Source organism: Helianthus annuus, chromosome 9 (assembly GCF_002127325.2).
Source record: "Helianthus annuus cultivar XRQ/B chromosome 9, HanXRQr2.0-SUNRISE, whole genome shotgun sequence".
Taxonomy (NCBI): domain Eukaryota; kingdom Viridiplantae; phylum Streptophyta; class Magnoliopsida; order Asterales; family Asteraceae; genus Helianthus; species Helianthus annuus.
This window is the reverse complement of record NC_035441.2, coordinates 45518170-45545325: the sequence shown is the minus strand read 5'-3', so window position 1 is coordinate 45545325 and position 27156 is coordinate 45518170. Positions and strand designations below refer to the sequence as shown.

The 27156-nt window shown below is 36.5% G+C and overlaps 2 protein-coding genes across 2 annotated transcripts; one reads left to right on the top strand and one right to left on the bottom strand.

Moving 5' to 3' along the window:
- The first annotated feature begins 636 nt into the window (after positions 1–636).
- On the top strand, positions 637–1652 carry LOC110877531. The gene has a single exon (XM_022125684.2). It carries the CDS (start codon positions 710–712, stop codon positions 1577–1579), a length of 870 nt encoding a protein of 289 aa, XP_021981376.1. The 5' UTR covers positions 637–709; the 3' UTR covers positions 1580–1652.
- Positions 1653–13873: 12221 nt separating this feature from the next.
- On the bottom strand, positions 13874–14512 carry LOC110875621 (secreted RxLR effector protein 161-like). Its single transcript, XM_022123823.1, has one exon. It carries the CDS (start codon positions 14510–14512, stop codon positions 13874–13876), a length of 639 nt encoding a protein of 212 aa, XP_021979515.1.
- Between the last annotated feature and the right edge of the window lie 12644 nt (positions 14513–27156).

The window sequence follows — 27156 nt, the reverse complement described above, 5'->3', positions numbered from 1 at the left end:
TTTGGTAAGTGACATGTTGACATTTAACTTTTGGTAATTGTTAACTTTGACACCCGATTTTTTTTCTACTTAATAACTTCACACCTCATCTTCTCCAATATTTTAATTCTTTTGTTTAAATTATTTTTATGACTTTACACCGCAACGTGCGAGACGTACTCTTCGTTATCTATGCCTAACCATGTTAATGTCATGAATTCAACATGTTTGACAAAGTAAAAAAAATCCATGTCACGTGTGCGGGCGTCACAAGTTAATATCATCAGTGCAACGCGTGTAACGAAGTCACAAACACGATGTTGCCGTCGCAACGCGCGGCACGGATAAATATCTAGTATAAGTGAAATAGAAAGGTTAACTCGGTTATTAACAAATAAAATGGAGAGCTAGTTTCACAGCACATCAATTATATAAAACAAAGAACATTCTATTTCTTTGAAAACAAAATGAAGAACAATTTTTATTCAATAAAAAATATCATAATGATGAAAACAAAATGGAGAACAATTTTTATCCAATAAAAAATATCATAAAAAATAAAAAAAGTAGATAATTCAACTTTTGAATTTTAGAAAAGAACCCTCGGTGATTCTTTTCCTCCATTCACACCCTTTATATTTCATTCATTTTTTTCCTCTAATTTTATTTATCAACCTCTATATACATTCTCTCAATAACACACACAAACACCATAATTCTTCTGTGTCAAATGGGTGACAAGATTAGTGACGACAAGCTTCATGATGATCAGGATTCAGAAGCTGTGGAAACCATTTCCCTCACCGATTTCCCAATATCACAACATCAAGGTGCTGATCGCCTGAATCCGCCACCATCATCCGCTGCCGAGGACTTTTTCGAGTTTTTCGGGGGAGGTTTGAGCGACAACTGCGACGACAAGTCCATGTCGCATGCCGAAGACATCATATTCTGCGGCAAACTTGTACCCATCAACGAACAACTCCATCGTAACGATTTACCACAAACAAATAGTAAAATCCCACTAATAGCAGAGCTGTTAGTAGGGTCCACAGAAAATGAGACAAAATTTTCCACTGTCACAGGGAGCAATTGTAGCAGACATATTGCTCATAGTGACAGTGAAAAACATCAATTTAAAAGTCAACACAACCAACCGAACCAACCGGTTGGTTGTCGACGGTCAAGATCTGAGTCAATGGCGGATGTCAAGCGCGCCGCGAGCCCACCAGTTAGAACCAGCCGGTCACTAGATTACAAACGGCTGCACCGGAACTCAAGCATGAGTTCCGAATCCGTCGCGGATATTAGCCGTGACGGTTCCGGGAAGAAGTCATCTTCTTCCCGGTGGTATGTACTTTTGTTTGGGCTAGTTAAAGTGCCACCGCCGGAGATGGATATCCGGGACATAAAGAACCGGCAGGTTCGCCGGACTAGTTCAAAGTCGCCTCTCGGTCCGTCGGAGTCGGTTAATATGGTTCCGGTTAGCCGGAGTGTTGATCACCGGAAATGTTCATGGAAAGTGTTGGGGTTTCTGAGTTGCAAATCGTCTAGTAGTGCTGCCGTAACGATGCCGGTAGGTTACATGCCCAAAGTTTAAGGAATGGACATTTTGTGCATTTTTTTTTTTCATATGTACAATTTTGTGCATTAAATATAACCATATACATTTATGTTTTATTTTTTATTTTTATATTTTTTAACTTCAATATATGGGTCATGTATACTTTTTGTTTTGTATAATGAAAATATAATCTATATACTAAAGTAGAATTTTGATAGCAATTATTCTAGTTTTCAAGTCTTGATTTTTATTATATTTCTTGTTGTGTACAAAATATCGAGTCGGGGTCTTACTGGAAGCAGCATCTCTACTTCGGGGGTCTCACCGAAAACAACATCTCTACTCATTTGGTGAAATTTACTGAGTATGATGAGTATGACTAGAGTTGTGTACAAAATAATTTAACTAGAATATATATAAAAAAATTAGATGTACGGTTTTTCCTTTTCTTGTATAAAATAGTCTTTGCTTCCCATTTTGTTATATGTTTATTACATGCGTATATTATAATTTACTATATCAATTTCTATTTTCAAAATGACTAACTCACATAAATTGATCTTTCAATCTACATGGTGATTATGAGACTAGAACTCTTGATCATTTAGGAATAAACACTTTTACCATACTATTTGACACTGACAGGCTACAAGTCCTTTTATGTTTACGATCCCTTCTATGTTTACGGTGTAAATACATAGAAAATAAGAAACTTTATTATTTAATCAATTTATATATTTAACGTATTTCTATTGAAAGCCATCTAAACTCATCAAGAAATGTTTAGACAATTTCTATAATCTTATTTTAGGGTGTTCATCAAATCTGCGCTCGTGTTTCAATTTTCGAAGGTTTCTTTTAAAGTAAAATTAAGTTAGAAGTAGAAGAACCTTTTTGAATTCGAAAATTTGAATTCAAATCCGGATCAATTTTAACCAAAACGGATCATTTACATGTCAGTTAAACATATAATTTACACTCGAAAACTGAAATCCGAGTTTAAGTTTGTCTCTAAACCTTTAAAAAACGGGAAATCGAATTCGAATTTTGCTTTTTGCAAGTAACTTTACTTTTGAAAAAAAAATCTTGTGCTTGAAGGGAAGGGTTTAAAAAGACAAGTAGGGTATAGTGGTGGTTTGGTATAATAAGATAATATAAAAAATAAATAAAAAGGAGAATACGTAGAAGCGAGGGAATTATATGAGATCAAATTTGTGAAGTTTGATGTCTTGTGTTGTGTCCCTCTTCTCTTCTAGATTCTCAAAGTGAAAAGACGGTTTTGTCCTTATTAGGTGTGAGAAGAACGACAATTAATGAACATCACGAGGTTCCTGGCGTTGATATCATCCAAGGACTATCTTGTAATCAACGAAAAGATTTTGTCATAGATGTTGTGTTTATGTTCCTACTTTCTAGTAACATTTGACTTGTGGATCATCCATATTGTATAAAATACAATTAACACTTGAAACTTGTCCAACCTAATTTACGATCTACTTAATCTTATTGATTAGCAGGGTACTGATAGGTTTTGTGAGTTTTTCAGTAGCAGGTTCTCATAAGTCATGATTACCAAAAGAAATTCGAAACTTCAAATATGAGGTTGAACACAAGTGTGAGAAGAATAAGAAAAATCTAAAGAGAAATAAGACTATGAACAAAAGTTCAAAAAGCCTCTAAATGTTCTAGACTTGGTGAATTCTTTCTTAAGTTGAGAGATAACAAAGATGAAAAACTCATATCATTTGACTTATGTTTGTTGTAACAGCCTTCAAGTTTGTTACATATGCGTACATTGATCGTCTACATGTGGCAATAAGGGTGAGCGGAATGGAGCTTGGTGAGAGGCGGTAAACCTCTTTACCGAGACGGTAAACCACCGCCAACAAAGCCTTTGCCGATTTTGGTTGAGGAATTCGGTGAACCTTCATCGATTCGGTGAGAGGGAGGGAAGGGGAGGGGGGGGGGGGAGATGGGTGTGTGGTGAGGTCTATTCCTTCTCAACCAATCACACATTTTTCATTTTTTTTAAATAGTTTACCTCAACCCCATTAGGTAAACCACCGCTAATGTTTTTGAGCATTAAGTAACTTATTTAGGTGAATTGACATGACAATGTGTGATTGGTTGAATTAGGAGTTTGCCTATTTGGAATAGGTAACCACTCCCTTCACCATAAGTTGTTTACTCTAGTATATATAAATGTCCTCATTCATGCCACTACTATAAAAACGTTTGTAATTGTGTGCGTATTGTTTTTTTTTAAAGGAGAACTTCATTAACAACACCGAACCCGAAAACCAGGACGGACAAATAAAACAAAAAGCTTACATATTCACAAATTTACGCCAATCACCCCACTCATAACTACCTTTTTTAGCTCTATGTTTAAACCAGAAAAAGCTAACTACACTGATTTCACTAAAAATCTCTTCAATGCTACATCTATTACCGTTAAATCTCAATTTGTTTTTAGCCTTCCACAAAACCCAACACGTCGTAAGCACAATGTCGTGAATAGCATTTCGTTCCGACTGCCCTCTGTCTCCCATGTTGTGCATCTCAAGTAAATCTCTGAACGAAAAAATAAAAAACCTCGGGATTCTGCACCAAAAACTGATTTTCTCCCACACGCCCATAGCTAACGGACACGCGGATAAGATATGAGTCACCGAGTCGATGTCTTCATTACAGAACTTACACATGTCATCGATCACCACCATACCCCTTTTTTCAAGAGCCTCAACCGTAGGAATTCTATCCAAGTCCGCACGCCAAGCAAAGACATTGCATTTTTTTGGGACCCATTTGCACCACTTCATAACATAACGGTTACTAAATCACGCTTGGATATGATGTGTTGCTTGACCGCCGCCACCGAGAACCCCTTCGACCCACACCCCAACCACGACCATTTGTCCACTCCTGAAAATAGGCTGACCGAAGCCAAAGCCAACCCTAACGTCTGCCATTCGGTCAACTCCTCACTAGAAGCCGGGTCATGCCTCCAGAGCCAAAGCCTTTCTCCTTCAAACCGATCACGCACACTACAAGATTTCACAACTTCTAATTTGAAGAGGGCGGGAAACTTCTCCTTCAACGGAACGTCGAAAAGCCACGGATCTAGCCAAAATAAAATTTTATCGCCCCTATTAACCACTCCTTTGAATAAATTCCGAATCGGCACATTATCAATCAACAGTCTTTTAATAGTCGAAACAATGTTGCTCCAAACCCCACCATAAGCTTTTTTCATAGGAAGAAAATCCCAAGCCGAACTATCATCGTGTAAGCGTTGACAACCTTCACCCACAAATTCTCATGCTCGTTTTTATACCTCCACCCCGATTTAGTTAACAAAGCTATGTTCACATCTTTAAGATGTTGAAGCCCTAATCCACCCATTTTAACCGGCGAGGCAACCCTGTCCCACGCGACCTGATGAATCTTTTTAATCTTCGGGGACCCTCCCCAAAGAAACTTTCTAATAAGGGCTTCCAAATCCTGCAAGACCTTAACTAGGGCATGGTACAAATAAAAGTAATAGCTGGGAAGACTTTCTAGAACAGAGCGAATCAAAATAACTCTACCCCCAATCGAAAGCAGCGAAGCTTTCCAAAGAGAAAGACATTTTTTCAAACACATCAAAGGCCGGTCTCCAGTTAGAACACCGATTCATGTTAGCCCCCACATTTAATCCGAGAAACTTGAACAGGAAGGAGTCCACTCTACATCCGACAACCTCAGCCATCTCGTCAACCTCCCTTGGCTGTATCCCGATCCAAACAAATTCGATTTAGATACGTTAATCTTGAGCCCTGAGCACAAATGAAAGCATCTCAAAATTCTAACCACATTTTGGATATTATCCTTAGACCATTCACCCAGAATAATCGCATCATCTGCATAAAATAAAGCGAGACAACCGGGCCCCCATTCGGGAGAGAAACACCCTTGACAATCTCCAGATTACAAGCTTTGTTTAACATGCACGAGAGAGCTTCCATGACGATGACAAAAAGAAATAGGGAAATTGGGTCACCTTGACGCATGCCTTTGTGGCATTTAAACTCGAAGGTAGGGGGTCCGTTAACCAAAACCGAAGCCCTGGCCGAAGACAAAACACCCTTGATCCACGAGCACCACTTATTAGAAAAACCCATCTGATTGAGAACATCTAGCACAAAATTCCAGTTAATGTGCGTATTGTTAGTAATCATTTGACTAGTGTATTGTAATTTGTTCTTAGTTATTATATAATACAAATTATACATTATACATTATACATATTATTATGAAGTGGTGATGAACAGTAAATGTTCAAAGTTGAATGAGATTTTTTTAAATAATTTTTGAATATTATTATTTTTTAGATATTAAAATGAAATGGTAATGAACTTAAATATGCGATAAGATTTTGTCTTAAAGAATTTAGTTAGTCATATTTCTTTATATTAGATATAATATTGTTCTAACAAATTACATTTGTAGTTTATCACATACCGTAATGATACATCACCGCTACCTTATCATATCCAATCGATATCGATTGAACAACGCCAATACCAATGTATACTTTATTAAAAACAAAGTTGCATTCATATTAGAGTTTTTATGGGCATCATAAACATGTACCATGACAAACCGAACCGGAACTGATTCCGACCGAACAACTTCGATATATACCGGAATCAGTATTATCAGAACCAATATACGTTTTTACAGTTTTTTATCGCTGTAAAACACGTGTTGATATTCTTTTGTACATGTCACGACTTTATTTATCGAATTTTCTCTTTTGGTTGCTATTGCGAGTGTCCATACTATAACGAACCGAACCGCTATCGATTGAGTTTCCGCCGCGTAACGCGGGGAACTCAACTAGTTACAATTATTTGTAAGATAGTTTGACTTATTATTCCACACTCTTCAACATAATTGAAATCAATTAGTCACTCATTATTACAGGGGACCTAACAATTGCTCTTTGAACAAATCAAACAATCATTATTCATATACGTCTCAATTTTGAGACAATTTCTTTCATATTTAATAAATATTTGGAAACCCTTTCGTAATTTTAACGAGTTCGACCCATTGTAATCCAATTTTAATTTGTGCTCTTCGAAGTTAACATGTTTCAAAATCAATTTAAAATATCGATAGCAAACTATCCAAACTGGACCTCTACGGTTAATACATAATCAACGACAAATAACCCGACATTGATAAGAGAAGAGTACCAACGTTCTGATGGCGCAAAATCAAGGTTACACCAACCAATTCAACTCCGGAGATTCCTACCACTAAACTACCAAACCTCCAGTGGAGAAGCTTGAGATTTCCGACCGGGGTGTCGAAAACGTATATATCAAAAATTTATGTAAAACCGGAGGGTCAAAACGTATATACCCAAAAATTTCTATACGAAAACTACATGCTCTCCACTACTGAGCGAAACGTTCGGGGGGTCGGCCGCCCTCTCCCACCCACACAAAGCTACGCCCTTGCAAACCTCAAGAAGTTTTGGAGCGATGAAGACATTTTAAAACATAGATAAAAAAACATGGCAAAAAGTCCATGGCTTTATAGCCTAGTGACATCTTAGGGGTGAGATAAGGCTTTGAGACCAATAGGTCCTGAGTTCGATTCACACAAGGGGGGGGGGGGGTTTCCCATATTTATTGGGTTTCCTCCTAAATTGGTATATAGGCATTATGCCTAGTGGATATGGATATGACTGGGTGATTCCACTGATGACACGATGATACTCTAATAATCTGTCAGTGATCCAAATTTGCCGTTAAAAGAAAAAACATGGCAAAAAAGCATATGGCAAGTTATTGCTGGTTCAAGTAGACAAGTACATAGATGAAAGACAGTTAAATGTTTTAGTCCAGGTTTTACAATAATTTATTGTTATTTATAATATTTATTTTCACAACTTATAACATTGTTAATATTTTTACAGCTTATAACATTATGTAGAATGTTATTATTTATAATATTTCTTTGTAACATTGTTAATCTGTATTTTTACAACTTATCATTATTATTTATATTGTTGACACTGTTAATCTATATCTTTACAACTTATAGCATTGAACACATGACAACGCATCACAAATGGTAATTAATTATTATTTATAATATTTTAGAGTAACTTTTTTAATAAAAAAAACTTTTTTTTATTTCGTATTATTTATTAGATTTGTAATAATGTGTGGCACAACCTATTTCTCCCGAACTATTTTGTCATGCCCCACCTTTAACATCTAAAGAAAATTCATGGATTTACCACTAGTAAGTTCCATACTTCCACCAATATGGTAAAACGAATGCAATGTTAACATTGTCTAAAGTCCAAACAAACAAACTCGAAGGACCATCTTTAACAATGTTGTAAGTTGTAAAAGTATAGACTAACAATGAACGCAAATGAATAAAACTTAATTATTGTAAAACAATGTTATAAGGACCATCTTTAACAAATAGACTCGAAGGACCATTTTAAGGTTAACAATGTTTTTAAATGTACTTATAACAATGTGTTACAATAATTTATTGTTATTTATAATATTTATTTTCACAAGCGAATGCAAATGAATAAAAACGAACGTAAATGAACATTTAACTTGAAAATAAAAAATAAAAACATGTTAACCTTAAATGTAACGCTTTACATTTTTGTACTTTCCATATTTAGAAAGTTGTATTTATAAACCCTGTTTTTGTGAAACTTTTATCTTTTGCAACATTTGCTTATAAACATGAACTCAACCTTGTTCCCAACTAACTTGCATGTTGATGGACTTGAGTTGGGGCTTCATTTCAGAAAGATTAAGGTGCAAACACCTACAATCTAATTAACTCAAGTCATCAAGGACACTTACTAGTAACAAAGTGTCCAAACTACACAAAGTCTTCAAACATTTGTTATAATTGGAATGCACTAGTCTAGCATGTTGATGGAATTGATGATTTAGATGATGATTTATCTAAGTAGCTTCCAAGTATCAAAGTAAGCTAATTTTGCCTCATCTCTAACATTTGCCATGTTGGGTTTGTACACGCCCGAGTTATCCTTATTTGGCTACTTAGCAACCTACTAACTTGTAGATTTACATTCTTATGTTCCATGGCCACCCGAATCATCCTTGGGATGATTTGTGTATTGGTGAACCTTAGGGTTAATGGATTCATCCAACCCATGCATAACTATACTTGACTAATCTAACAATGGACTACTAACTAAATAATTATAAAATATACATATTTGTAGGTAAAGGATCCTGTAAAAAGTGGTTAAAGTGTAAGAAGTGTAAGAAATAATCTGGTGTTGACATGTGTCCATCAATTATATTAATGAATAAGGGTAATAATGTAATTTACTCCTAATAGTAGTTAAAGTCAATTAAAGGAAATTAGATCATGTGTTAACTATTTTAGGAGAAATTTTAGGAAACATATTATTTCTTACGATTCTTTCTCCTTCATCTCCACCAAAACCATAGCCCCCAAGATGAAACAATCTGCCTCTCTCTAGACTCCGGTCACCGAAGTAAAGTCCGACGACCTTCTCCGGCCGTATTTCCGGCAAGCCGACACCCACAAAAGCCCCTCCCTTCTCTCCGGTGAAAAACCTTCTCACCACCATGACACACCGTAACACCCTTTATGTTCTTATCTTTTCGAAACAACCCCACAACATCTTTCGCAAAAACCTTATACAATGTTTTTTGGATTCCAGATAAAACACCATGACTTGAATCATAGTCATGGTGTTTTAAAATCTAGGAATGTTTTGTATTGATAAAACACCATGACTTGAATCATAGATGTTTAAAACACCACGCCATGAACAATGTCTCCAGATAAAACACCATGACTTGAATCATAGTCATGGTGTTTTAAATCTGGGAATGTTTTGTATTGATAAAACACCACGCCATGAACAATGTCTCCAGATAAAACACCATGACTTGAATCATAGATGTTTAAAACACCACGCCATAAACAATGTATCCAGATAAAACACCATGACTTGAATCATAGTCATGGTGTTTTAAAATCTGGGAATGTTTTGTATTGATAAAATACCATGACTTGAATCATAGATGTTTAAAACACCACGCCATGAACAATGTATCCAGATAAAACACCATGACTTGAATCATAGATGTTTAAAACACCACGCCATGAACAATGTATCCAGATAAAACACTATGACTTGAATCATAGTCAATTTTATCCAGTTGTTTTAAAACACCACGCCATGAATCTGATTACAGTTCTCTTTATGATAATGTATGACGAATATGCAACCAAAGACCTCCTACAATTAAGGTGAATCATTAATTCCGATATTTAAGGAAAAAGGAGTGAATGTAGGAGTTTTTGGTCGTGTATGATATGGTTACCATATTTCAAACATTAAAAAAGACACTATTGCCCTTCAATTTTACATAAGGTCCCTCTAATTAAAACACAATTTACATTTTTATACCCTATTGATCTCAACCATTAGATCAAATATCCAATGGTTTAAAACACTTCTTACCCTTCTTACATTTTAGACACTTTTTACCATATCCCTACCCCATATTTGTATACCTATAAAATAACCAAACCCTAAGCACTAACCAAATCATGGATAGATATCAAGGGTTATGGTTATAATATCTTGGATTGAACTCCTCATGTTCGGACTTCCAATAGGCGAACTTGTGCCTATGAAAAACACTTAATCATGGTGTCCAAATTTGGGTGTTTATCAAGATAAATTTATGTACTTTCTTACTAAGTAAGCATCTCGCACTTACATTCCGTTTCCAAAATCCATCGAACTCATACGCCTCGTTTATCCTTGTAGGATAACTCGGCGGATTTCAAATCCTCAACACATCAACTCACGTTCGTGAAATTCACTACGTAAACCGTGAGTATACTCGATCTCATTTTCCTTTTAACACACTTTGGGTGCAACATGTACACTATATTACAAATCATATACTCATGATCAAACCTATTCATATAATCACTCTATCCACTTAAACACGATGCTTATTATATTCTTGTTTATACATTCTGTACTCATACTTGTGTACTATATGCTCATTAACTTTGCAAGCCTACCTTAACAATTATAGCGCTATAGAATTAACGCACCCCCCCCCCCGTATTTGTGGTATTGTTAAGTAATCTATTTCGCGGCCTTGTCGTTTCGGCGATAAGGATATGCACTATTGCGGTATACTTTGGTTTGACTTTTAGTTTACACGTGTTAGTATGTTATGAAACAACGTATGCAATTTACCATGTTGGATATGAGACAACTTTTATTCACACTTATGCTATGTAATCAAATTTGTATACTCGCCAACTTTATATTGACTTTTATTTTAACAGATGTTGTAGGAAACTAGTGATGGTGCATGAAGAATGTTATTATGGTGGACTAGAAACACACCTAAACTTTAGTTTATGTATTTTGCTTATGTTGTTATCCTTTATTTACAAGATGTTGTACTTTCCCTTTAATGACAATGTACCTTCGTTTTAGTATGAAATGGAATTCGAATTAATTAATTATTGTCACAATTAGCACGTTATGATGTATCGAGCAATCTCGTTTTCGTCTCACTCAGATGTTTCCGCCATCGGTTGAGGTGTGACATTAAACATTGGACATAAATCAAAACACAAAAAGTCTACTGCAACCACCAAACAATGAATCAAGTTTAACTAACTTAGACATAATTATCCAGAATTACTTAGACATAATTATTCAAAGTTTAACTAACTTAGATATAAGTATCCCAAAAAAATGTCTTGAATGTCCCAAGTTTAGCTAACATAGAAAAAAATAAGGTTTCCAGTTTTAAGTTTCCATTATGTTTAGATAAAAGGTTTATTATTTATTATTTTTTAATGTAATCAAATGAACACGAACGAGCGTAAACAAACAAACATGAACAAACGTAACCAAACATATTACCAAACATTCACGAATGCAGTCGAACGAACGAAACCTTTGTTCGTGCTCGTTCGTTAAACTAACCGAACAATTTTTTTTGTTCGTGTTCGTTCGTTAAGCTAATCGAACGAACATAAAGAAACTTCCCACCGAACGATTCACGAACTGTTCGCTGAACGTTTGGTTTGTTTACAACCCTATATGTGACTTGAATGTGTATATTATTTTTCTTCTCCTACACAAAATTACCTTTTCACTTAATTGGTTTTTTTGACACTCTTCACTCTATTATGGTTTCTTAAACTTTTTTTAAACCCCTTTATACTTTCACTCAACCCACATAAATAAAGTAGTATCATAAATCATCATATATTTTTTCTTCTTCTTTGTGACCCTTAGTAATTTAACTCAACCTACATAAGTAAAGTAGTATCATAAATCAAAATATGTTTCTTCTTCATTATGAAAGTATTTTATAAATTGGATATTTATATTTTATTACAACAAAATGTCTTTAGCGACTTACGAAGATATGCCACTAAAGTCATGTATCGATTACATGCACATAAAATGATAGCTTAATAATAAAAATCCCTATAATAACACCAAAGGTGTGGATAATGGATTTTGATATTTTTATGATTATTTTTTCTTAAAGAGTGTGAATAACACATACGTATTATCCTTATATGGATAAACATTCCTTTTTATTACTATCTTAAACATTTGTCACTAAAACTTACATCCAATGACACTTCTTTGTGTCACAAATGATACTTGAGGGTATCGATTACACATTCATGGGTTTTCTACCTTACATTAGACGGAGTGCATTGATGTATAGATAACAAGGGTGTTAGTGGTTCGTTTTAAAACTTTGAAACCGTTCAACCGAGCATAGATTTGGTTTTGGTTTTGTTTTTTAAACATTCTAGGTTGGTTGACTTAAAAAGTTTCAAACTGTATTAAACTGCTTGTTTTATGTTTTTAATAAAAAACTGGTCGTATAAAACCAAACTGAATCACAAGATATATAATCCAATGCATCTATAGGATAACATGATCACATATGTCACCATGATAGTTAACACCATGTATGGATCATAAAGGTATGACATAAGTTAATAATGTGACATCATGGCCATTATTAAACATGTTCAAGTTAAACAATTGCATAAAGGTATGACAAAGTGATTTTTTTATTTTATAAAAATGATTAAGTACACTTTTAAATAATGTCACTCTAACTGAAGGATTGCTACTTAACAGAAAATAATGCAAATAATATTGGTGAAGATAAACATAAAATTCAACAGGAGTAAACAGTTTATTTTGGTTTTTAACGGTTTGATTTTATTTTGTAATGATTAAAAATCGTTAGTAATTTGGTTCTCCAACGAAAATTTGTATGATCCATATTTTGTATTCTTTTTGTATGATCCATGATTTTGGTTTTTTCTTCTATCTTATGATTTGTCATGCATGCCCCCATGAAAAAGTTGTATGATTAATGATACACTCAAGTGATTGAATTTGCTTAATCTACAATTCAATATTATTAATAATTAAAACTATAAACTGTAATCAAATATAGGGAGTGATCTAATGATGGGAAACAACATGGTCACACAATTATAATGATCAATCTGTGATCAGAGAGAAATTGAAATTTAAGAAAAAACTGAATTCATTCAACTCACCTAATTACAAGAAGTTATTCTATATATATTACAAATAATACAGATAACTAACTGATCTAACAAACGTAACGAATTCATAATGACAGCTGTGCATAGCACGTGACTACACCCCCCCTCAAGTTGGAGGGTCTAAGATACCCAACTTGTGCAGCAGAACCGAATGTTGAGCAGTGGGCAATGTTAGTGCATTTATGTTTATCGCCTCCGTCAATCCAGACCGTAGCAAGAAACTGATCCAACTAGACTTATATTGTAATATTTAGATAAGAAAGGCAAAGTGGCATTATTGTATATAAGGAGAACCTCCTTATATTCTTTGCCTATAAATAGAACCCTTAGGGTTAGCTTTAGAGACTTTTGCCATTTTGGAGATTGGAGAGCTTGGTGCTTAGAGAAAGAAAGTCTAGAGAGAGAAAGTGCTCAAGGTGATTCGTGGTGCTTTGTACGTTTTCAGATTATCAATAGAATCACGTTTATAGTACGGTCGTGTGTTCGGTCACGTTCATGTACGGATTCCGCATGTTACACGAGTCGGTTTACAATCGTTCGGGAGTCAAAACCGATCCTACAGGCAAACTCTTGGTAAAAAATGTGAGCAACCTGATCAATTGTACGAGTATGAGACAAAGTAATCAGACCTTCTTGAAGCTTTTCTCAGACAAAATGGTAGTCCAATTCAGTGTGTTTAGTGCGTTCATGGAAAACAGGATTTTTAGCCATGTGAATAGCGGCTTCGCTGTCATATTTGAGAGGGATTGGAGTGACATTGGGAACCTTTAGTTCAGACAATAATCTTGTTAACCAAGCAAGTTCAGCAGTGACGCGCCTCATCGATTGATATTCTGCTTCTGTAGAGCTTAAAGCCACAGTAGGTTGCTTTTTTGATTTCCAAGAAAGATGACTACCTCCGAATGATACAAAGTATCCACTGACAGATTTATGAGTGTTAGGACATGATGCCCAATCCAAATCATAGTAGGCATGTAACTCAAATGTAGGAGAGTTATTAAAAAACAAGCCTTGAGAAGCAGTGCTTTTAACATAAGCAATAGTATGTAATGCAACAGTCCAGTGTGGAAGTCTTGGATCTTGCATAAACTGGCTAAGAAACTCAACAGCAAATGCCAAGTCTGGACGAGTGTGAGTTAGATAATTCAACTTACCAACCAATTGGCGGTATTTTATAGCATCTGGAAGAACATCACCATCTGAAGTACGAAGCTGCAGGTGAGGAGGTAATGGGCAGGCAGAAACAGGAAGAGCAGAATCATTAAACTCTTTGACCAGGTCCATAGCAAATTTTCGTTAAGTCAAAATGGTACCAGTAGAATTATGTAGGACTTCAAGACCAAGAAAGTAATTAAGTATCCTAAGATCTTTAATTTGAAATGTGGTATGTAAAAAATCTTTAAGATCAACAATCTCACTACTAGAAAATAGGCCTAATGCAACTTTTTAGAAGCAACCTTTATCAAATGAGTTGCATTTGACTCTAATGCAACTTCTTTGAACATAAAGGTTGCATTAGATCTTCTAATACAACCTTTTTAAAAAAAAAGTTGCAAATTTTACTAAAAGTTGCAACATTTTTTCTCTAAAGGTTGCAAATTTTAATGAAATTTGCAACTTTTGTTAGAAAAGTTACAAATTTGATTAAAATTTGCAACTTTTCTTATAAAGGTTGTATTGTGAATTTTATATGTAAATCTTATTTTCAAAGTTTGCAAAATTCAATACAACGATAATAAGGGGCTGTTTGGTAGCCTCTGAATGGTCATTAAGAGGCTACCTCTTAATGGAACCATTAAAAATTTTACCAATGAGAAGGTAGAAGAAATGTGACATGTGATGATTTACCATTCAGAGGTTACCTCTTAACCATTCAGACTTGAGATTACCTCTTATTCATTCAGAGGTTTTAAACCATTAAGAGGTAGCATCTGAATGGCTATTAAGAGACTACCAAACAGCCCCTAAGTATAAGAAATTAATATTTAAATACTATTTTATATATTAAATAACATTATCGCTAAAGTATTGAAAGAACATGTCGAGAGATATTCCTTTTAACAAGGAAGATTTATAAACTGTTTTAAGTAAATATCTTATTCTCTTTAACTTGATTTTGTTTAAAATAATATTTTTTTATATAAAATATTTTGTCCTCCTTGATTCTACCATTAAACTTCTTAATTACCCTCTTAATTATATAATTAAACATTTAAACTTTTTAGAGTCCCTCTTAGGGCATGTGTAGTCATAAAGCCCTTTTAGGGACGTTATGCGACATGTGACATGCCACGTCAGCAAGGGGCTTTATGGGGCGTTATGCAATTTGAGGCCGTAGTCATAAAGCCCCTTTGTCATCATTACTAAATTAATTTAATTTTCATTTTTTTAAAATATTTTTTAAGTTTTATAAAATTAAAAAACATTCCATTAAATAAAAAACAATACATTAAAATTAAAAAAAAGTTAAACAAAAAAAATTACACCTAAAAAATAAATTTATTCTTCGGTTTCATTTTCGTTCTCTCCTTCTTCCTCTTCGTTTTCTCCAGCATCCAAACCTACGTCATCAAAGTTCCCGTCTTCGAATTCCTCAACCTCTTCTTCCTCGGAATCTTCGTCGTGATCACTGTTGAATCGAATTGGGCGAATCGCCCAAGCATGCTCAACCAAATCCGCCTTCAACGTGTTATGTATTTCTCTAGATCGCAATAGTTGAGCATTTGCGAGTCTCTCTTCCAGTGTCGATTGGGTTCCTTCGACTAAATCTTCGGGAATATAATTTTGGCACCCGGCTTAATGGTGAAGCCCTCTATTAATGGTGAAGCCTCTAACGTATTAATATCGTTAAAACACCCGGCTACACCAAAGAAGGCCGACCAAACCCAAAGGTCGTATGACGCAACACCTTGTAATACCAAAGTTGGCCCTTTTTGATCACCTCGTGTATGTTGACTTCGCCATGCGGTTGGACAATTATACCAACGCCATTGACGACAATCCAAGCTACCAATCATGCCGGGTATTCCATGCTTTTCTAGATGCACCTCATATATTTTTTGAAGGTCGTTCCAAGTGGGGTTTCTCAAATAACGTTTTCCATATAACTGGCATATACCTAAAATTTAAAAATTAGTAAGCTACTAATTTTTAAATATGTAAGCTACTAAAAAATAAATATGTAAAAGTAAATAAATAAAAGACAATAAAATTTACCATAGCAAAAATGTTCCAAGCAATCTCGGGTTGTTTTCTCCGCCATCTTCAAATACTCGTCGTTGATGTCGTACGTGTTTCCGTATGATAATACGCGTAAGGCGGATGTGACCTTTTGAATTGAGGTGAAGCCTAGATATCCTCGCGCGTCCATTCTTTGCTTAAAGAAATCATACCTATTTTCCAAATCATTATTAATGCGCAAAAATAACCTTTAGCTCATCCGAAAACGTCGTCTAAAAACATTCGGTCCGTGAACCGGTGTCGCATCAAAATAGTCTTTCATCAAACGCTCGTTCGCGGCTTCACGATCTCGCAAGATATAGGTGCGTCGCAAGATGGGTCGTGGAGGGGGAGTAGGCCGAATGTGCTCAAATGCTTGTATCACAAAAGTACATGCACTCGTAACCGCTTCTTCCTCGGCCGCGTCTTCGTCGGGTGAAAAAAATTTTCGGTGAATTTCGGTGAAAGAGTCTTCCGACGGGGAACCCATTTTTTTTAATAAGGTGAGACTAGCTTTTTTAAAAATATATAGAGAATGAGAGTGGGAATGTATTGAGTTGTAAAAAAAATGGAAGAGTAGGAGGGTATTTATAGTGTGAAAACTTAAAAAAATTGTGTTTTTTTTTTTTTTAAATATAACCGTTGTTAAACAGTCAAAAATTCCAAATCATCAACACATGGCGCCGCGATATTCTTCACGCCGTTGTTTTTTTTATGGGCATAGCGCCCACCGTTTTGGTGTGCAAGGGCGCCATCTAGGCGCTATAGCCCTTCTTTGCGACGTATTACCTTAGTCAATTAAAACTTTCCACCTAAATTTTCATGATCTCTACCCCCAAAATTCATATTCCCGCTTGTTTCTCCCCAAAACCTCTTTTGAGGCCGCATCCATCTCTTTACATGTGCACCGCATCCATCTGCCATCAAAACACCACCACTATTCTACCACAACTGCTTCTCAACGTCGTCTGCCTCGACCCAAATCGAAGTGTAGTCTCCATTCGGTTCCCTAAGTTTCTCAATTTTGTACCCTAGTTCCCTAAAAAAAATTCTCACAACGAACCCCAACGTAGGCCACTCGCATTACGACACTGCTAAGTAACCAGGTAACTAATTTGTTGTTGATTTGCAGTCACTTAAACAAGATGGAACCTCCTGTCATTACTGTACATTGTTGAAGTTGTAATTTTCCTAGGGTTCTTAGTTGATGCATCCGTGTATCAACGCTTGTGAATTGAAATGAAGTTTGTTTAATTCAATTTTCTGTTACATTTGGCTAGTATTTATGTCTAATTCAAAATCAGTTTACATTTTCTTCTATATTAAAATCTAATACCATTATGGTAGTGTTGCTTTCGTGCTTACTGATGCTAGTTTTTTGCTCTTGACCAAGTTAAGATTGATCTTTGACACTTCTGCTTAACCATGTTTGGACTGCCACTGGTTGGCCATGTTTAAACTAATATTTTATATTCCTGTAGTTACTTGACTAGGTTTAGGCTGCTGTTGTTTGACCACGTTTAGATTGTTAAGTTATTTTAAATTGTTTAGTCTGTTGTTCTCCTTTGATGGTGCACTCATAATGTAGATAGAAATGATCTTAACTACGTATATTTAAAACTTTACTATCCTGGGGGGAATTAATCTTATATAGTTATGACTATATGCTATTTTTTTTAATATTCTAGTAACTACATATATTGGATGACTTTTAGGGATAGAAATGCATCACTTTAAATCTGACATGTGAGAAGTTAAGTTATTTTAGGCGATTTGTTTACTTTTCTTCCATGGTCGACTTATATTCTAGTTACACGATTCCTTTTCTCAATCAGGCTCATGCCTTTGATGGTGACAATCTCGATGATGTATGGAAATTGCATGTCTAAACTTCTTGTTTCTAATTTGTGGTTATTGTTTCTAGTTTTTTTTTTTTTTTCGAATTCCTGAGATTAATTAGAATTGTGACCTATCTTGTTTCTCTAGTTATAATATACAAATAAGAGTAATTGTTAGAATTGTTTTGCTTGAATTAAGATGTTTCATGTTTGCATAAAGAATACAGCATTAGTTTGTTATATAATCATTTTCTTTGTTTTTTGTGCCATTGTTGGATTGCACAAAAAATATAAAAGTAGGGGTGCAAACGAGCTGAGCGACTCGCGAGCTATCGGAGACTGGGAAGCTTGAAACGAGCCGAGCCTTGCCGAGCCCGTGCCGAGCTTGAGCCTAAAATAAAGAACGTTTATTAATTGACCCATCTAGCGTGGCATGTAAAGCTCGTCAGACTCGTTCAGCCTTAGTGTAATCTAAGTTTTATTTTGTTAATATTTAATACCATTTATCCCTTATTTAAAGTTCTTTAGTAAACAAGCTAAGCCGAGCTAATTTAAAATTGTTTATGAGCTGAGCCCGAGCTTCACTTATTGATCTCGCGAGTCTAAACAAGTTTATTTATATTAACTTTCTTTAATATATTAATTATAAATTAATAGATAATAAAGTAGCTGAGCCTGAGCCAAGCTCGAGCTTGAGAAACTACCATCGAGCCAAGCTTGAGCTTTGAAAACGAAGCTTGAACCTTGCTCGAGCTCCAACTCTTATAAGTATATTGGTCTCGTGAACCACTTAGTCTTCGAAAATGTTCTTTACCATGTTGGTGAGTTTTCCAAGTTCTTATCCTACATTTTATAGGTGTCAGTTTTGCCCCCTTCAGCTGTAAATGGGTTGATTTGGCTTATGTTTACTCTCTAACGGGTCAAATGGGTTGAAAGTCGTTCATAAGTGTATTGAAATACATAGAAACTTCATCCTATATGTTATAACAATGTAGTTTTTATTGTGGGTTGGTACAACCTCACCTGATCCCTCATGCCCTCACTTGAATAGTATACATTTTCGACACATTCAACCATCATACGTGTTGAGTTGGTTTATTGTTTAATAATATATATTTTTTATAATCATTCTTGACACATTAAAATATTAAATATTTGTTATAAAAATGGATAATAAACTGTTGTAGCCTTATTCCTGTTTGTCACTTGGAAAATGCACATTTTGACAAACTTAACATCCAATCTGTATGCCTATTCGACCATTTTTAAATTGCTTGCTTTATGCTAGCATCACTTCAAGAACTTTGGAAGCTTTAATACTGCACTTGGTTTTACCAATATGAGTTGAAGTGCTTAGTGGGAAATTTGAAGAGATGCATACAGGTAAATGTTCAAATCATTTGGAATTTGGATTTTTTTTTTACTAAAAAGAAAGGAAAAAAAATACTTATTGGAGGTTATACTATGGTTCGACTTTATGTTTTTCAGGAAAGAATTCTACGCCATACATTGCATTGTATGTTGTAGTTGATGACCAATCTGCTGTAATAGATACACTGGAGAGTACTGTTTTCATGCCAGGTTAATCATAAACTTTAAACTATAGGCAAAATGACAATGAGAGTCCTTCAACATCTCGTTTGTTTATTTTGTTTTTTTACTAGTTCATATTTGGATATTGGGATTTTTTTTTGCAACTTAACAAAAATTGGAATTTTTTAAACATCGATTGGACTATATATTGGGAAAGTACTTACTTCATTAGTGCGTATCTGACCTTGTTTCCACATCACAAGATAAGAGCTCGGACACACAAACGCAAGCTTTTAAGTCTAAATAACTTTGTTCTGGATTTCTAATTTTTTCTTCTAATTCAGTACTTATCTTTGCACATTTGTATTCGTCTACATATATGGGCTGAATATACTATTCAAAATGTTAAACAGATAATCCAAAACCAATATTCGATTAAGAGAAACTACATTATATATTTCTGCCACAAGCATATAAGAGTGTTATTTATAGATTTCCAAGAGTTACAGTTCCATGATGGGATACTGATGTCAAGAATTTGGCTTGTATAATGTTGAGTTAATTGCTCGGATGGTCCCTGTGGTTTCAATTTTTTTCACGTTTAGTCCCCACCTTTTGAAAATAGCAGGTATGCTCCCTATGGTTTGTCATTTTGTTACTCGGATAGTCCCCCAACATTTACTCTGGGGACTATCCGAGTAACAAAATGACAAACCATAGGGAGCATACCTGCTATTTTCAAAAGGTGGGGACTAAACGTGAAAAATATTGAAACCACAGGGACCATCCGAGCAATTAACTCTATAATGTTTTTAAAAGTGCAGTTTGATACTTGATATCGTCTACTTTATAGTAGAGGTACATTGATAAAAAAAGTAGATGCTGCTTGCACATCATACATAATTCAGGAGAGGCTGACGGATTAATTTAAGAAAACGTCGATGTTGAGAAGAACCAATTGCTGGAAATGAGACATGGGATTGAAGAGGATCATGAAAAAAAGTCGAGCTCGAAGCTATGTGAAGATATTGACAACTGGCGACAAAACTTGGAAGCGCTATGATGTGGAAGGTTACGAAACATTTGTTTGTTAGAGATCCATATGACTAGAATGTTTTCATTTTTGTATTATGGTAATTGACGCGTCATGTTATTGTTATTTGGGTTTGGACACAGATTTTAAATTACATCATTTGACTATCAATGATATCAGTGTTATTCGTGTTTTCATGTAATTGCGATTTATTGCATATTAATATATAGTAATCGAATATATGTTACAACGTTGCATTAGGGTGTATAAAAGGTTGCATTTGCTACATCTAAAATTTAAAAAAAATGTTACAGCTTCTGATAAAAAAGTTGCATTTGAGTATTAAAAAAGTTGCATCTTAAAGTAAAATGGGTTGCCTTAGAATGTTAAAAAGTTGCATACTAAAAATGGTGCATTTGAATTGTAAATGCAACACTTTCAAAAACAGTTGCATTAGGCCTTGAAAAGGTTGCATTAAGTCTAATGCAACTGCTTCTAATGCAGCCCCCAATAAAAGGTCGCATTAGACTTAATGCAACCTTTTCAAGGCCTAATGTAACACTTTATTGGGGTTACATTAGCCTCATTTTCTTGTAGTGTCTCTTGTGAATTGTTACCGGTGACCAAAATGTCATCAACATAAACTGCAACATGAACCGTAGAATTGCCCATGGACTTTGAAAATAACGAATAAGCATTAGAAGATCGAACAAATCCTTTCTGTTTGAGAACAGTGGACAATTTACCATACCATTGACGAGAAGCCTGTTTTAGACCGTAAAGGGACTTTTGAAGTTTCAAAACTTGATGAGAAGGAATATCCATACACGGTGGATGAGACATATAGATTTCTTCATCGAGATCACCATGCAAAAAAAGCATTATTGACATCAAGTTGATACATTGGCCATTTCAATTTAGTCGCAATAGCAATTAGGCTACGAGTGGTCGTCATTTTTACAACCGGGGAAAACGTCTCATTATAATCGATTCCTGATTGTTGTGTGTCACCTCGGACAACCATTCGTGCTTTACATCGTTCAAAACTACCATTAGCATGATATTTGATCATATAAACCCATTTACACTTAATTGGTTTCTTACCCGGAGGTAAATCAACAATGTCCCATGTATGATTAGCTTGAAGGGTTGTAAATTCTTTATTCATAGTCTCTTGCCATGCTTGATATTTGACAACCTGTTTGTAAGAAGTAGGCTCGTGTAACAGGTCAAGTGAATGAAGTAAAGATTGGCTTGGCATATTCAAGGTGGTAACAGGTAATTGAACAGCAGCAGAACATGCATGTAATAAGGTATGAGTGCAGTCAGGAAGTTCAGAAGAACTAGAAACATGATTGCAAACAAAATCCTTCAAGTAAGAAGGGGTTACAACTGTTCTAGAAGACTTACGAATGACAGCAGGCTTGTAACACCCCGTGTTTTCGAATGTCAAAGTCAAAGTCAAAGTCCAAGTCCAAGTCAACTTTGACTTCTTTGACTATAATTAGTCGATTTTGTGTTTTATTTGTATTATGTGGAGTAAGTGTTGTCTAAATGAAATGATCGAGTGTTTAATCAATACTACCGATTTACGACTGTGAATATTAGGAAGTAACAATGCGATAAAGTTAATCAATCAATAATTAAGTAAATCAAATCAAACAATCGAACTCGAGACTCGAAGCTATGCGAAACTGGTGTGGTAATGCTTACGTGTGTGTGTGCCTTATGTGTTACTTGTGCATGTTTACTTTACGTTTTGTGTGGTATTCAATCGAATCAATCGAAACTCGAAAGGCAATCAAACTCAATCAAAACCGACATCGAAACGTGACTATAGATGATTAGATATAGTAGTTGGGACTGAAAGTAATTTGACTAGGAACTCTGTCGTGTTCGTATCATCGTCCATCAAAATCGAAATATCGAAAACCGTCGCGAAACATTCGAAAAGGGTTGCTGATCGAACAGGCCAGCCGATCGGCTAGCACTTTCCTGGCCGATCGAGCAGGCCATTCGATCGGAGATCCTGGCCGATCGGTGGACACTTTCCTCTTTGGGAGGCCTATAAATAGCCCTATCACTATCACCCTTTCTATTTTAGGAAAGCTCTGACCGAACCAGCCTTGTTCTTCACCTTTTCTCAGATTTCTCTCAACTCCGGTAAGTTTTCACTCTAATTCTTGTACGTTTTTTATCATTACATGATTCTTCACCTTTCTATCTTTCAAAACTTGATTTCTAACCGTGAAATCACCAAGATCTAAGTGTTCTTGGGTGATGTCATCATGGTGTTCTTGAAGAACATCAAACTTTGGCCTCATTCAACCATGAATAGCTTAGATCTGGCCGATTTCCACATAAACAAACTAAGATTTGTAAGAATCTTAACAATTTTATGAATGATTTCCAACTTTCTTCAACAATTTACACTCAAAACCTTAAAACCTATAGAAACGGAGCTCGAACCAACTAACTAATCATTCTAACGGTTAAAAGGTTCAAGATTCGGATACTATCTACAAGGTTCACCGATTTCGGGTTAAGCATCAAACTACCGTTCCGAACAGTCCACCGGCCGGACTTGGGTGATTCCTGCCCGAACCGGTGCAACAAGTAAGAACCCACGTTCTACGGTTTAACTCGCCGTCAAAATACCTTAAAAGCATGACAAATAACCAAACAGCCAAGTGTTAGATGAAAGGCCGACCAGGTCAGAACTGCTGGCCGAACGGCTAGGCTGTTCGAACGAACAACCCAGTCGATCGAACATACCAGCCGATCGGCCGGGCCACCCGATCGGCTAGCACATGGTTCCACACTTTTCAGATTTCATGAAATATGCTATTGACGAAGTGATGTTCGATCGAATACGCTACTCGATTGGTAAACATTACTCTTCGGATCATGAGATATTATGCTTCAACACTCAATCGAATTTGCAACTCGTTTGTAGTGTGGAGTGCCAGCCGATCGAACAGGTTGTTCGATCGAGTGACATCCAGCTGAGAACTACTTCTGAAGTTCCTAACCGATCGGTTAAGCCGGCCGATCGAACAACACGTTCGATCGATCGACCTGAAAGGTAAGAACACTTCAGTGTTCTCAAATACTACAACGAAAACTTCAAAAGTTCAAACCATCATACACAAACACATCTGAGGAAGAAACAATCCACTCGAATGGACCAGCCGATCGAGCCTACCGGCCGATCGAACAGGACTGTTCAAACGGACTTTCAAGCCGATCGAACAGCCCGTTCGATCGACCAGACTATTCAATCCATTTACATTTGTTTGCATTCCGCGTTACTCATTGTTGTGTCATCGAACTATTCAGGCTAACCCTACTCTCAGCGCTTCCTTCAATCCATAACCAATCACTGTGAGTATACTCGAACCCTTTTTGCTTTAGCACTTTTGGGTGTTACATACGTTACCTATCAAAATCACAATCAAACACATTACTCAAACTATTTGAACGCTAACCGATTGCATGTATTACGTGACTAAGTGAATGCTTGTTTATTATGTTTACACGTGGAATGATGTCTACCTGCCTTAGCAACGTAGTACTATAGTTTGGACTCAGCACCCGTTCACACGGGGGTTGTTAAGGACAATCACTTGCATGGATTACGGTGGTAATCATGTATTGCGAACTGTCTCGGACAGTCAACCCGCAGTCGTTGGTATCGATAGGTTCATGTCGATAATTAACATGCATCATTTCCCTCTGTGTACGTGCTGGTTATGCGTAAACTATTCGAACTCTATATGCTATTACTAAACTTGTATGCTCACCTTTACATTTTATGTATTGACTTTATTTTAACGTATGTGACAGGTGTTTAAGGTATTTGCTTGCTAGGGAAGTGAAGCTAGAATAAGTCTCTAGAGGCCCCCAACATATAGTTTGTCTATCAAGAACAAGCTGCTAGTGCATAGTTGTCTGTAGATCTTGTCCGTCTGGGTCTTTAGGGGCATTGAACAATATTTTATATTTATGTCTAATTTGAATCTGAGTTGTCAGAACAGGATTAATTGTTTGGATGTTATCTGTAATAACTTGTTATTTATTCGGGATACGGTATGGGACGTATCACTTTAAACTGAATTTGTATTAATAGTTGTTGTGGAAACTTCTGGACAATCTGTTTCGCTCAGTGCCATGCCCCGATGATTCCGCCATCGGTTGGGGTGTGATAGATTGGCATCAGAGCCATAACTATAGGGAATTAGGTGAGACACGACCTAGTCCGGGTCGCGGTCATAGAGACCTAGACTATAGTTAGGAACCAACAAACCAAGTTTATGTGCCTTATTCTGCAATCCTTTGCTATCACTGCACTCGAATTTTCAATAAAAGTTAAGCAATTTGGTCGGGAATAGGTGTGAAAACCGCAAACTCTCGACTAAATTGCCTGACTAATGATGATTTTATCCATTTACTCATGCTTATCCTGATGTTTTCACTAACATACGAGGAGAATTATACCAAATCAGGAGTGAAAACCCCATTTTGATGAAAATTCTCCTTAGATTTTCTTAAAACAAGGAAGAAATTGCTAAGCCAGGGGTGAAACCCTAACCTTGGCAAATTGTTCCGAATATTATTTCATTTCACCAAGGCATTCGACGGACTCCAACGACTTGAACTCCCAAGTATGACCTAAGGAATGCGTGATTGAATGCCCAAGAATCGAGGCAGAAACACGACCCTTAAAGTCGAAAGTGACGACAAGTCCACTGTGAATAGTCGGATTGCTTTGGGTAGTCGATGTCTAGTAGCCGCAGACAATCTACCTCTCGATTTTATGCGTTTTGATTTTGAGAGCCGCAGCCGTGTACTCTGATGACTCGTTGATTTTATGTGTTTCTGTGTGCTTTATCTGTTTACGTGTTTATATTTTGGATATTATTCGATTTTGCTGCCATTTCGATCAACACACACGACACGCATTTGCTAATCTATCTCAACACGCTAACAAGTCGCTGCAATTCTAGACGACACCATGCTACGATATACGCTATACTATACTCAATAAGCTATACGATTACGTGGTACTATTCGATATACTATACGCGATCACTATATACGAACGACACGCGAGCTTTGAATGATAGGTTTCTGTATTCTGACTGCATCTGTGATTAAATACCTAGGTGCTTATGTGCTTCTGTGTTTATGTGACTCTGTGCTTTACTTGCCTACGTGCCTACGTGCTTCTGTGCTTACATATAACTGTGGTTATGTGCCTATGTGTTTATGTGATATGAGTTCCGACGTTTTCCTAAGCTTTAGTAGTCTAGACGTGTGAGGTACGACTTCGTTGTGTTGAGTCCTGTGACGATGTCTATTGCAGACCATGTCGTCGTCTGGATCCCGACACCACCTGACCCGTCAGGAAAAGAGAGATAAGCGACTCGCCGCTATCATCGCCAAAAGCGTAGCAAAGGCTGTGAGTAACGTTTATGAAAACGCCAGCAAGTCGTCCGAAGAATCGCGAACAGATGCACCCAAAGATGCTAGCAAGGCTGCTTTCAGCTTCAAGCAGTTCAAAGCATGCGGACCCAAAGAGTTCACTGGCGAGGATGGCCCTACCGCCATGTTTCACTGGTTTGACTCGGTTGAAGTCACTCTGCGCCAAAGCGGCTGTCCTGAGAATCTCCGCACACTCAATGCTACAGGCGTCTTCCAGTCCAGTGCTCTAGACTGGTGGACGGCCGAACGAAACAAGCGCGGAAATGATGCAGCTTACGAGCTAACATGGGAGGAGTTGAAGGCAATTATGATCGACGAATTCTGCCCTCCTCATGAGCCCCAAAAGCTGGAGGACGAGTTTTGGACCATCAAGCAGAAGGATGGAGACAACGCTGCTCTCACTGCTCGTTTCAAGCAGCTTAGCATCATTTCTCCTGATCAAGTCAAGACCCCAGATCAAACCATCAAGAAGTACATTCGAGCCCTGCCCGACTGTGTAGCCGACTTTGTTCACGCCGCCAAGCCAGCAACGATTGAAGAGACTTACCTACTCGCCGCTGAGATCAATGACAAGCGAGTGAAGTCTGGTTTTTGGGATAAGCAAACCAAGTCTCTGCACCAAGCCACCACAGCAACCACCGACTCATCTGCTCAATCCTCCAAGTCATCAAGAAGAAAGAAGAAGCACAACAACAACAGCTCCAGCAACAAGAGTTGTGCTGCCGCAACAACTGCCGCTCCTCTACAAGCTGTACCAGCTCAGCAGTAACAGCACTACCGCTCAGCTCCAGTGATCAATGCACCGCCAGCGAAGCGTGCAT

Bases quoted from the DNA above. Each gene is read 5' to 3' on its own strand.
- LOC110877531 (XM_022125684.2), top strand. From the start codon at position 710: ATGGGTGACAAGATTAGTGACGACAAGCTTCATGATGATCAGGATTCA.
- LOC110875621 (XM_022123823.1), bottom strand. From the start codon at position 14,512: ATGGACCTGGTCAAAGAGTTTAATGATTCTGCTCTTCCTGTTTCTGCC.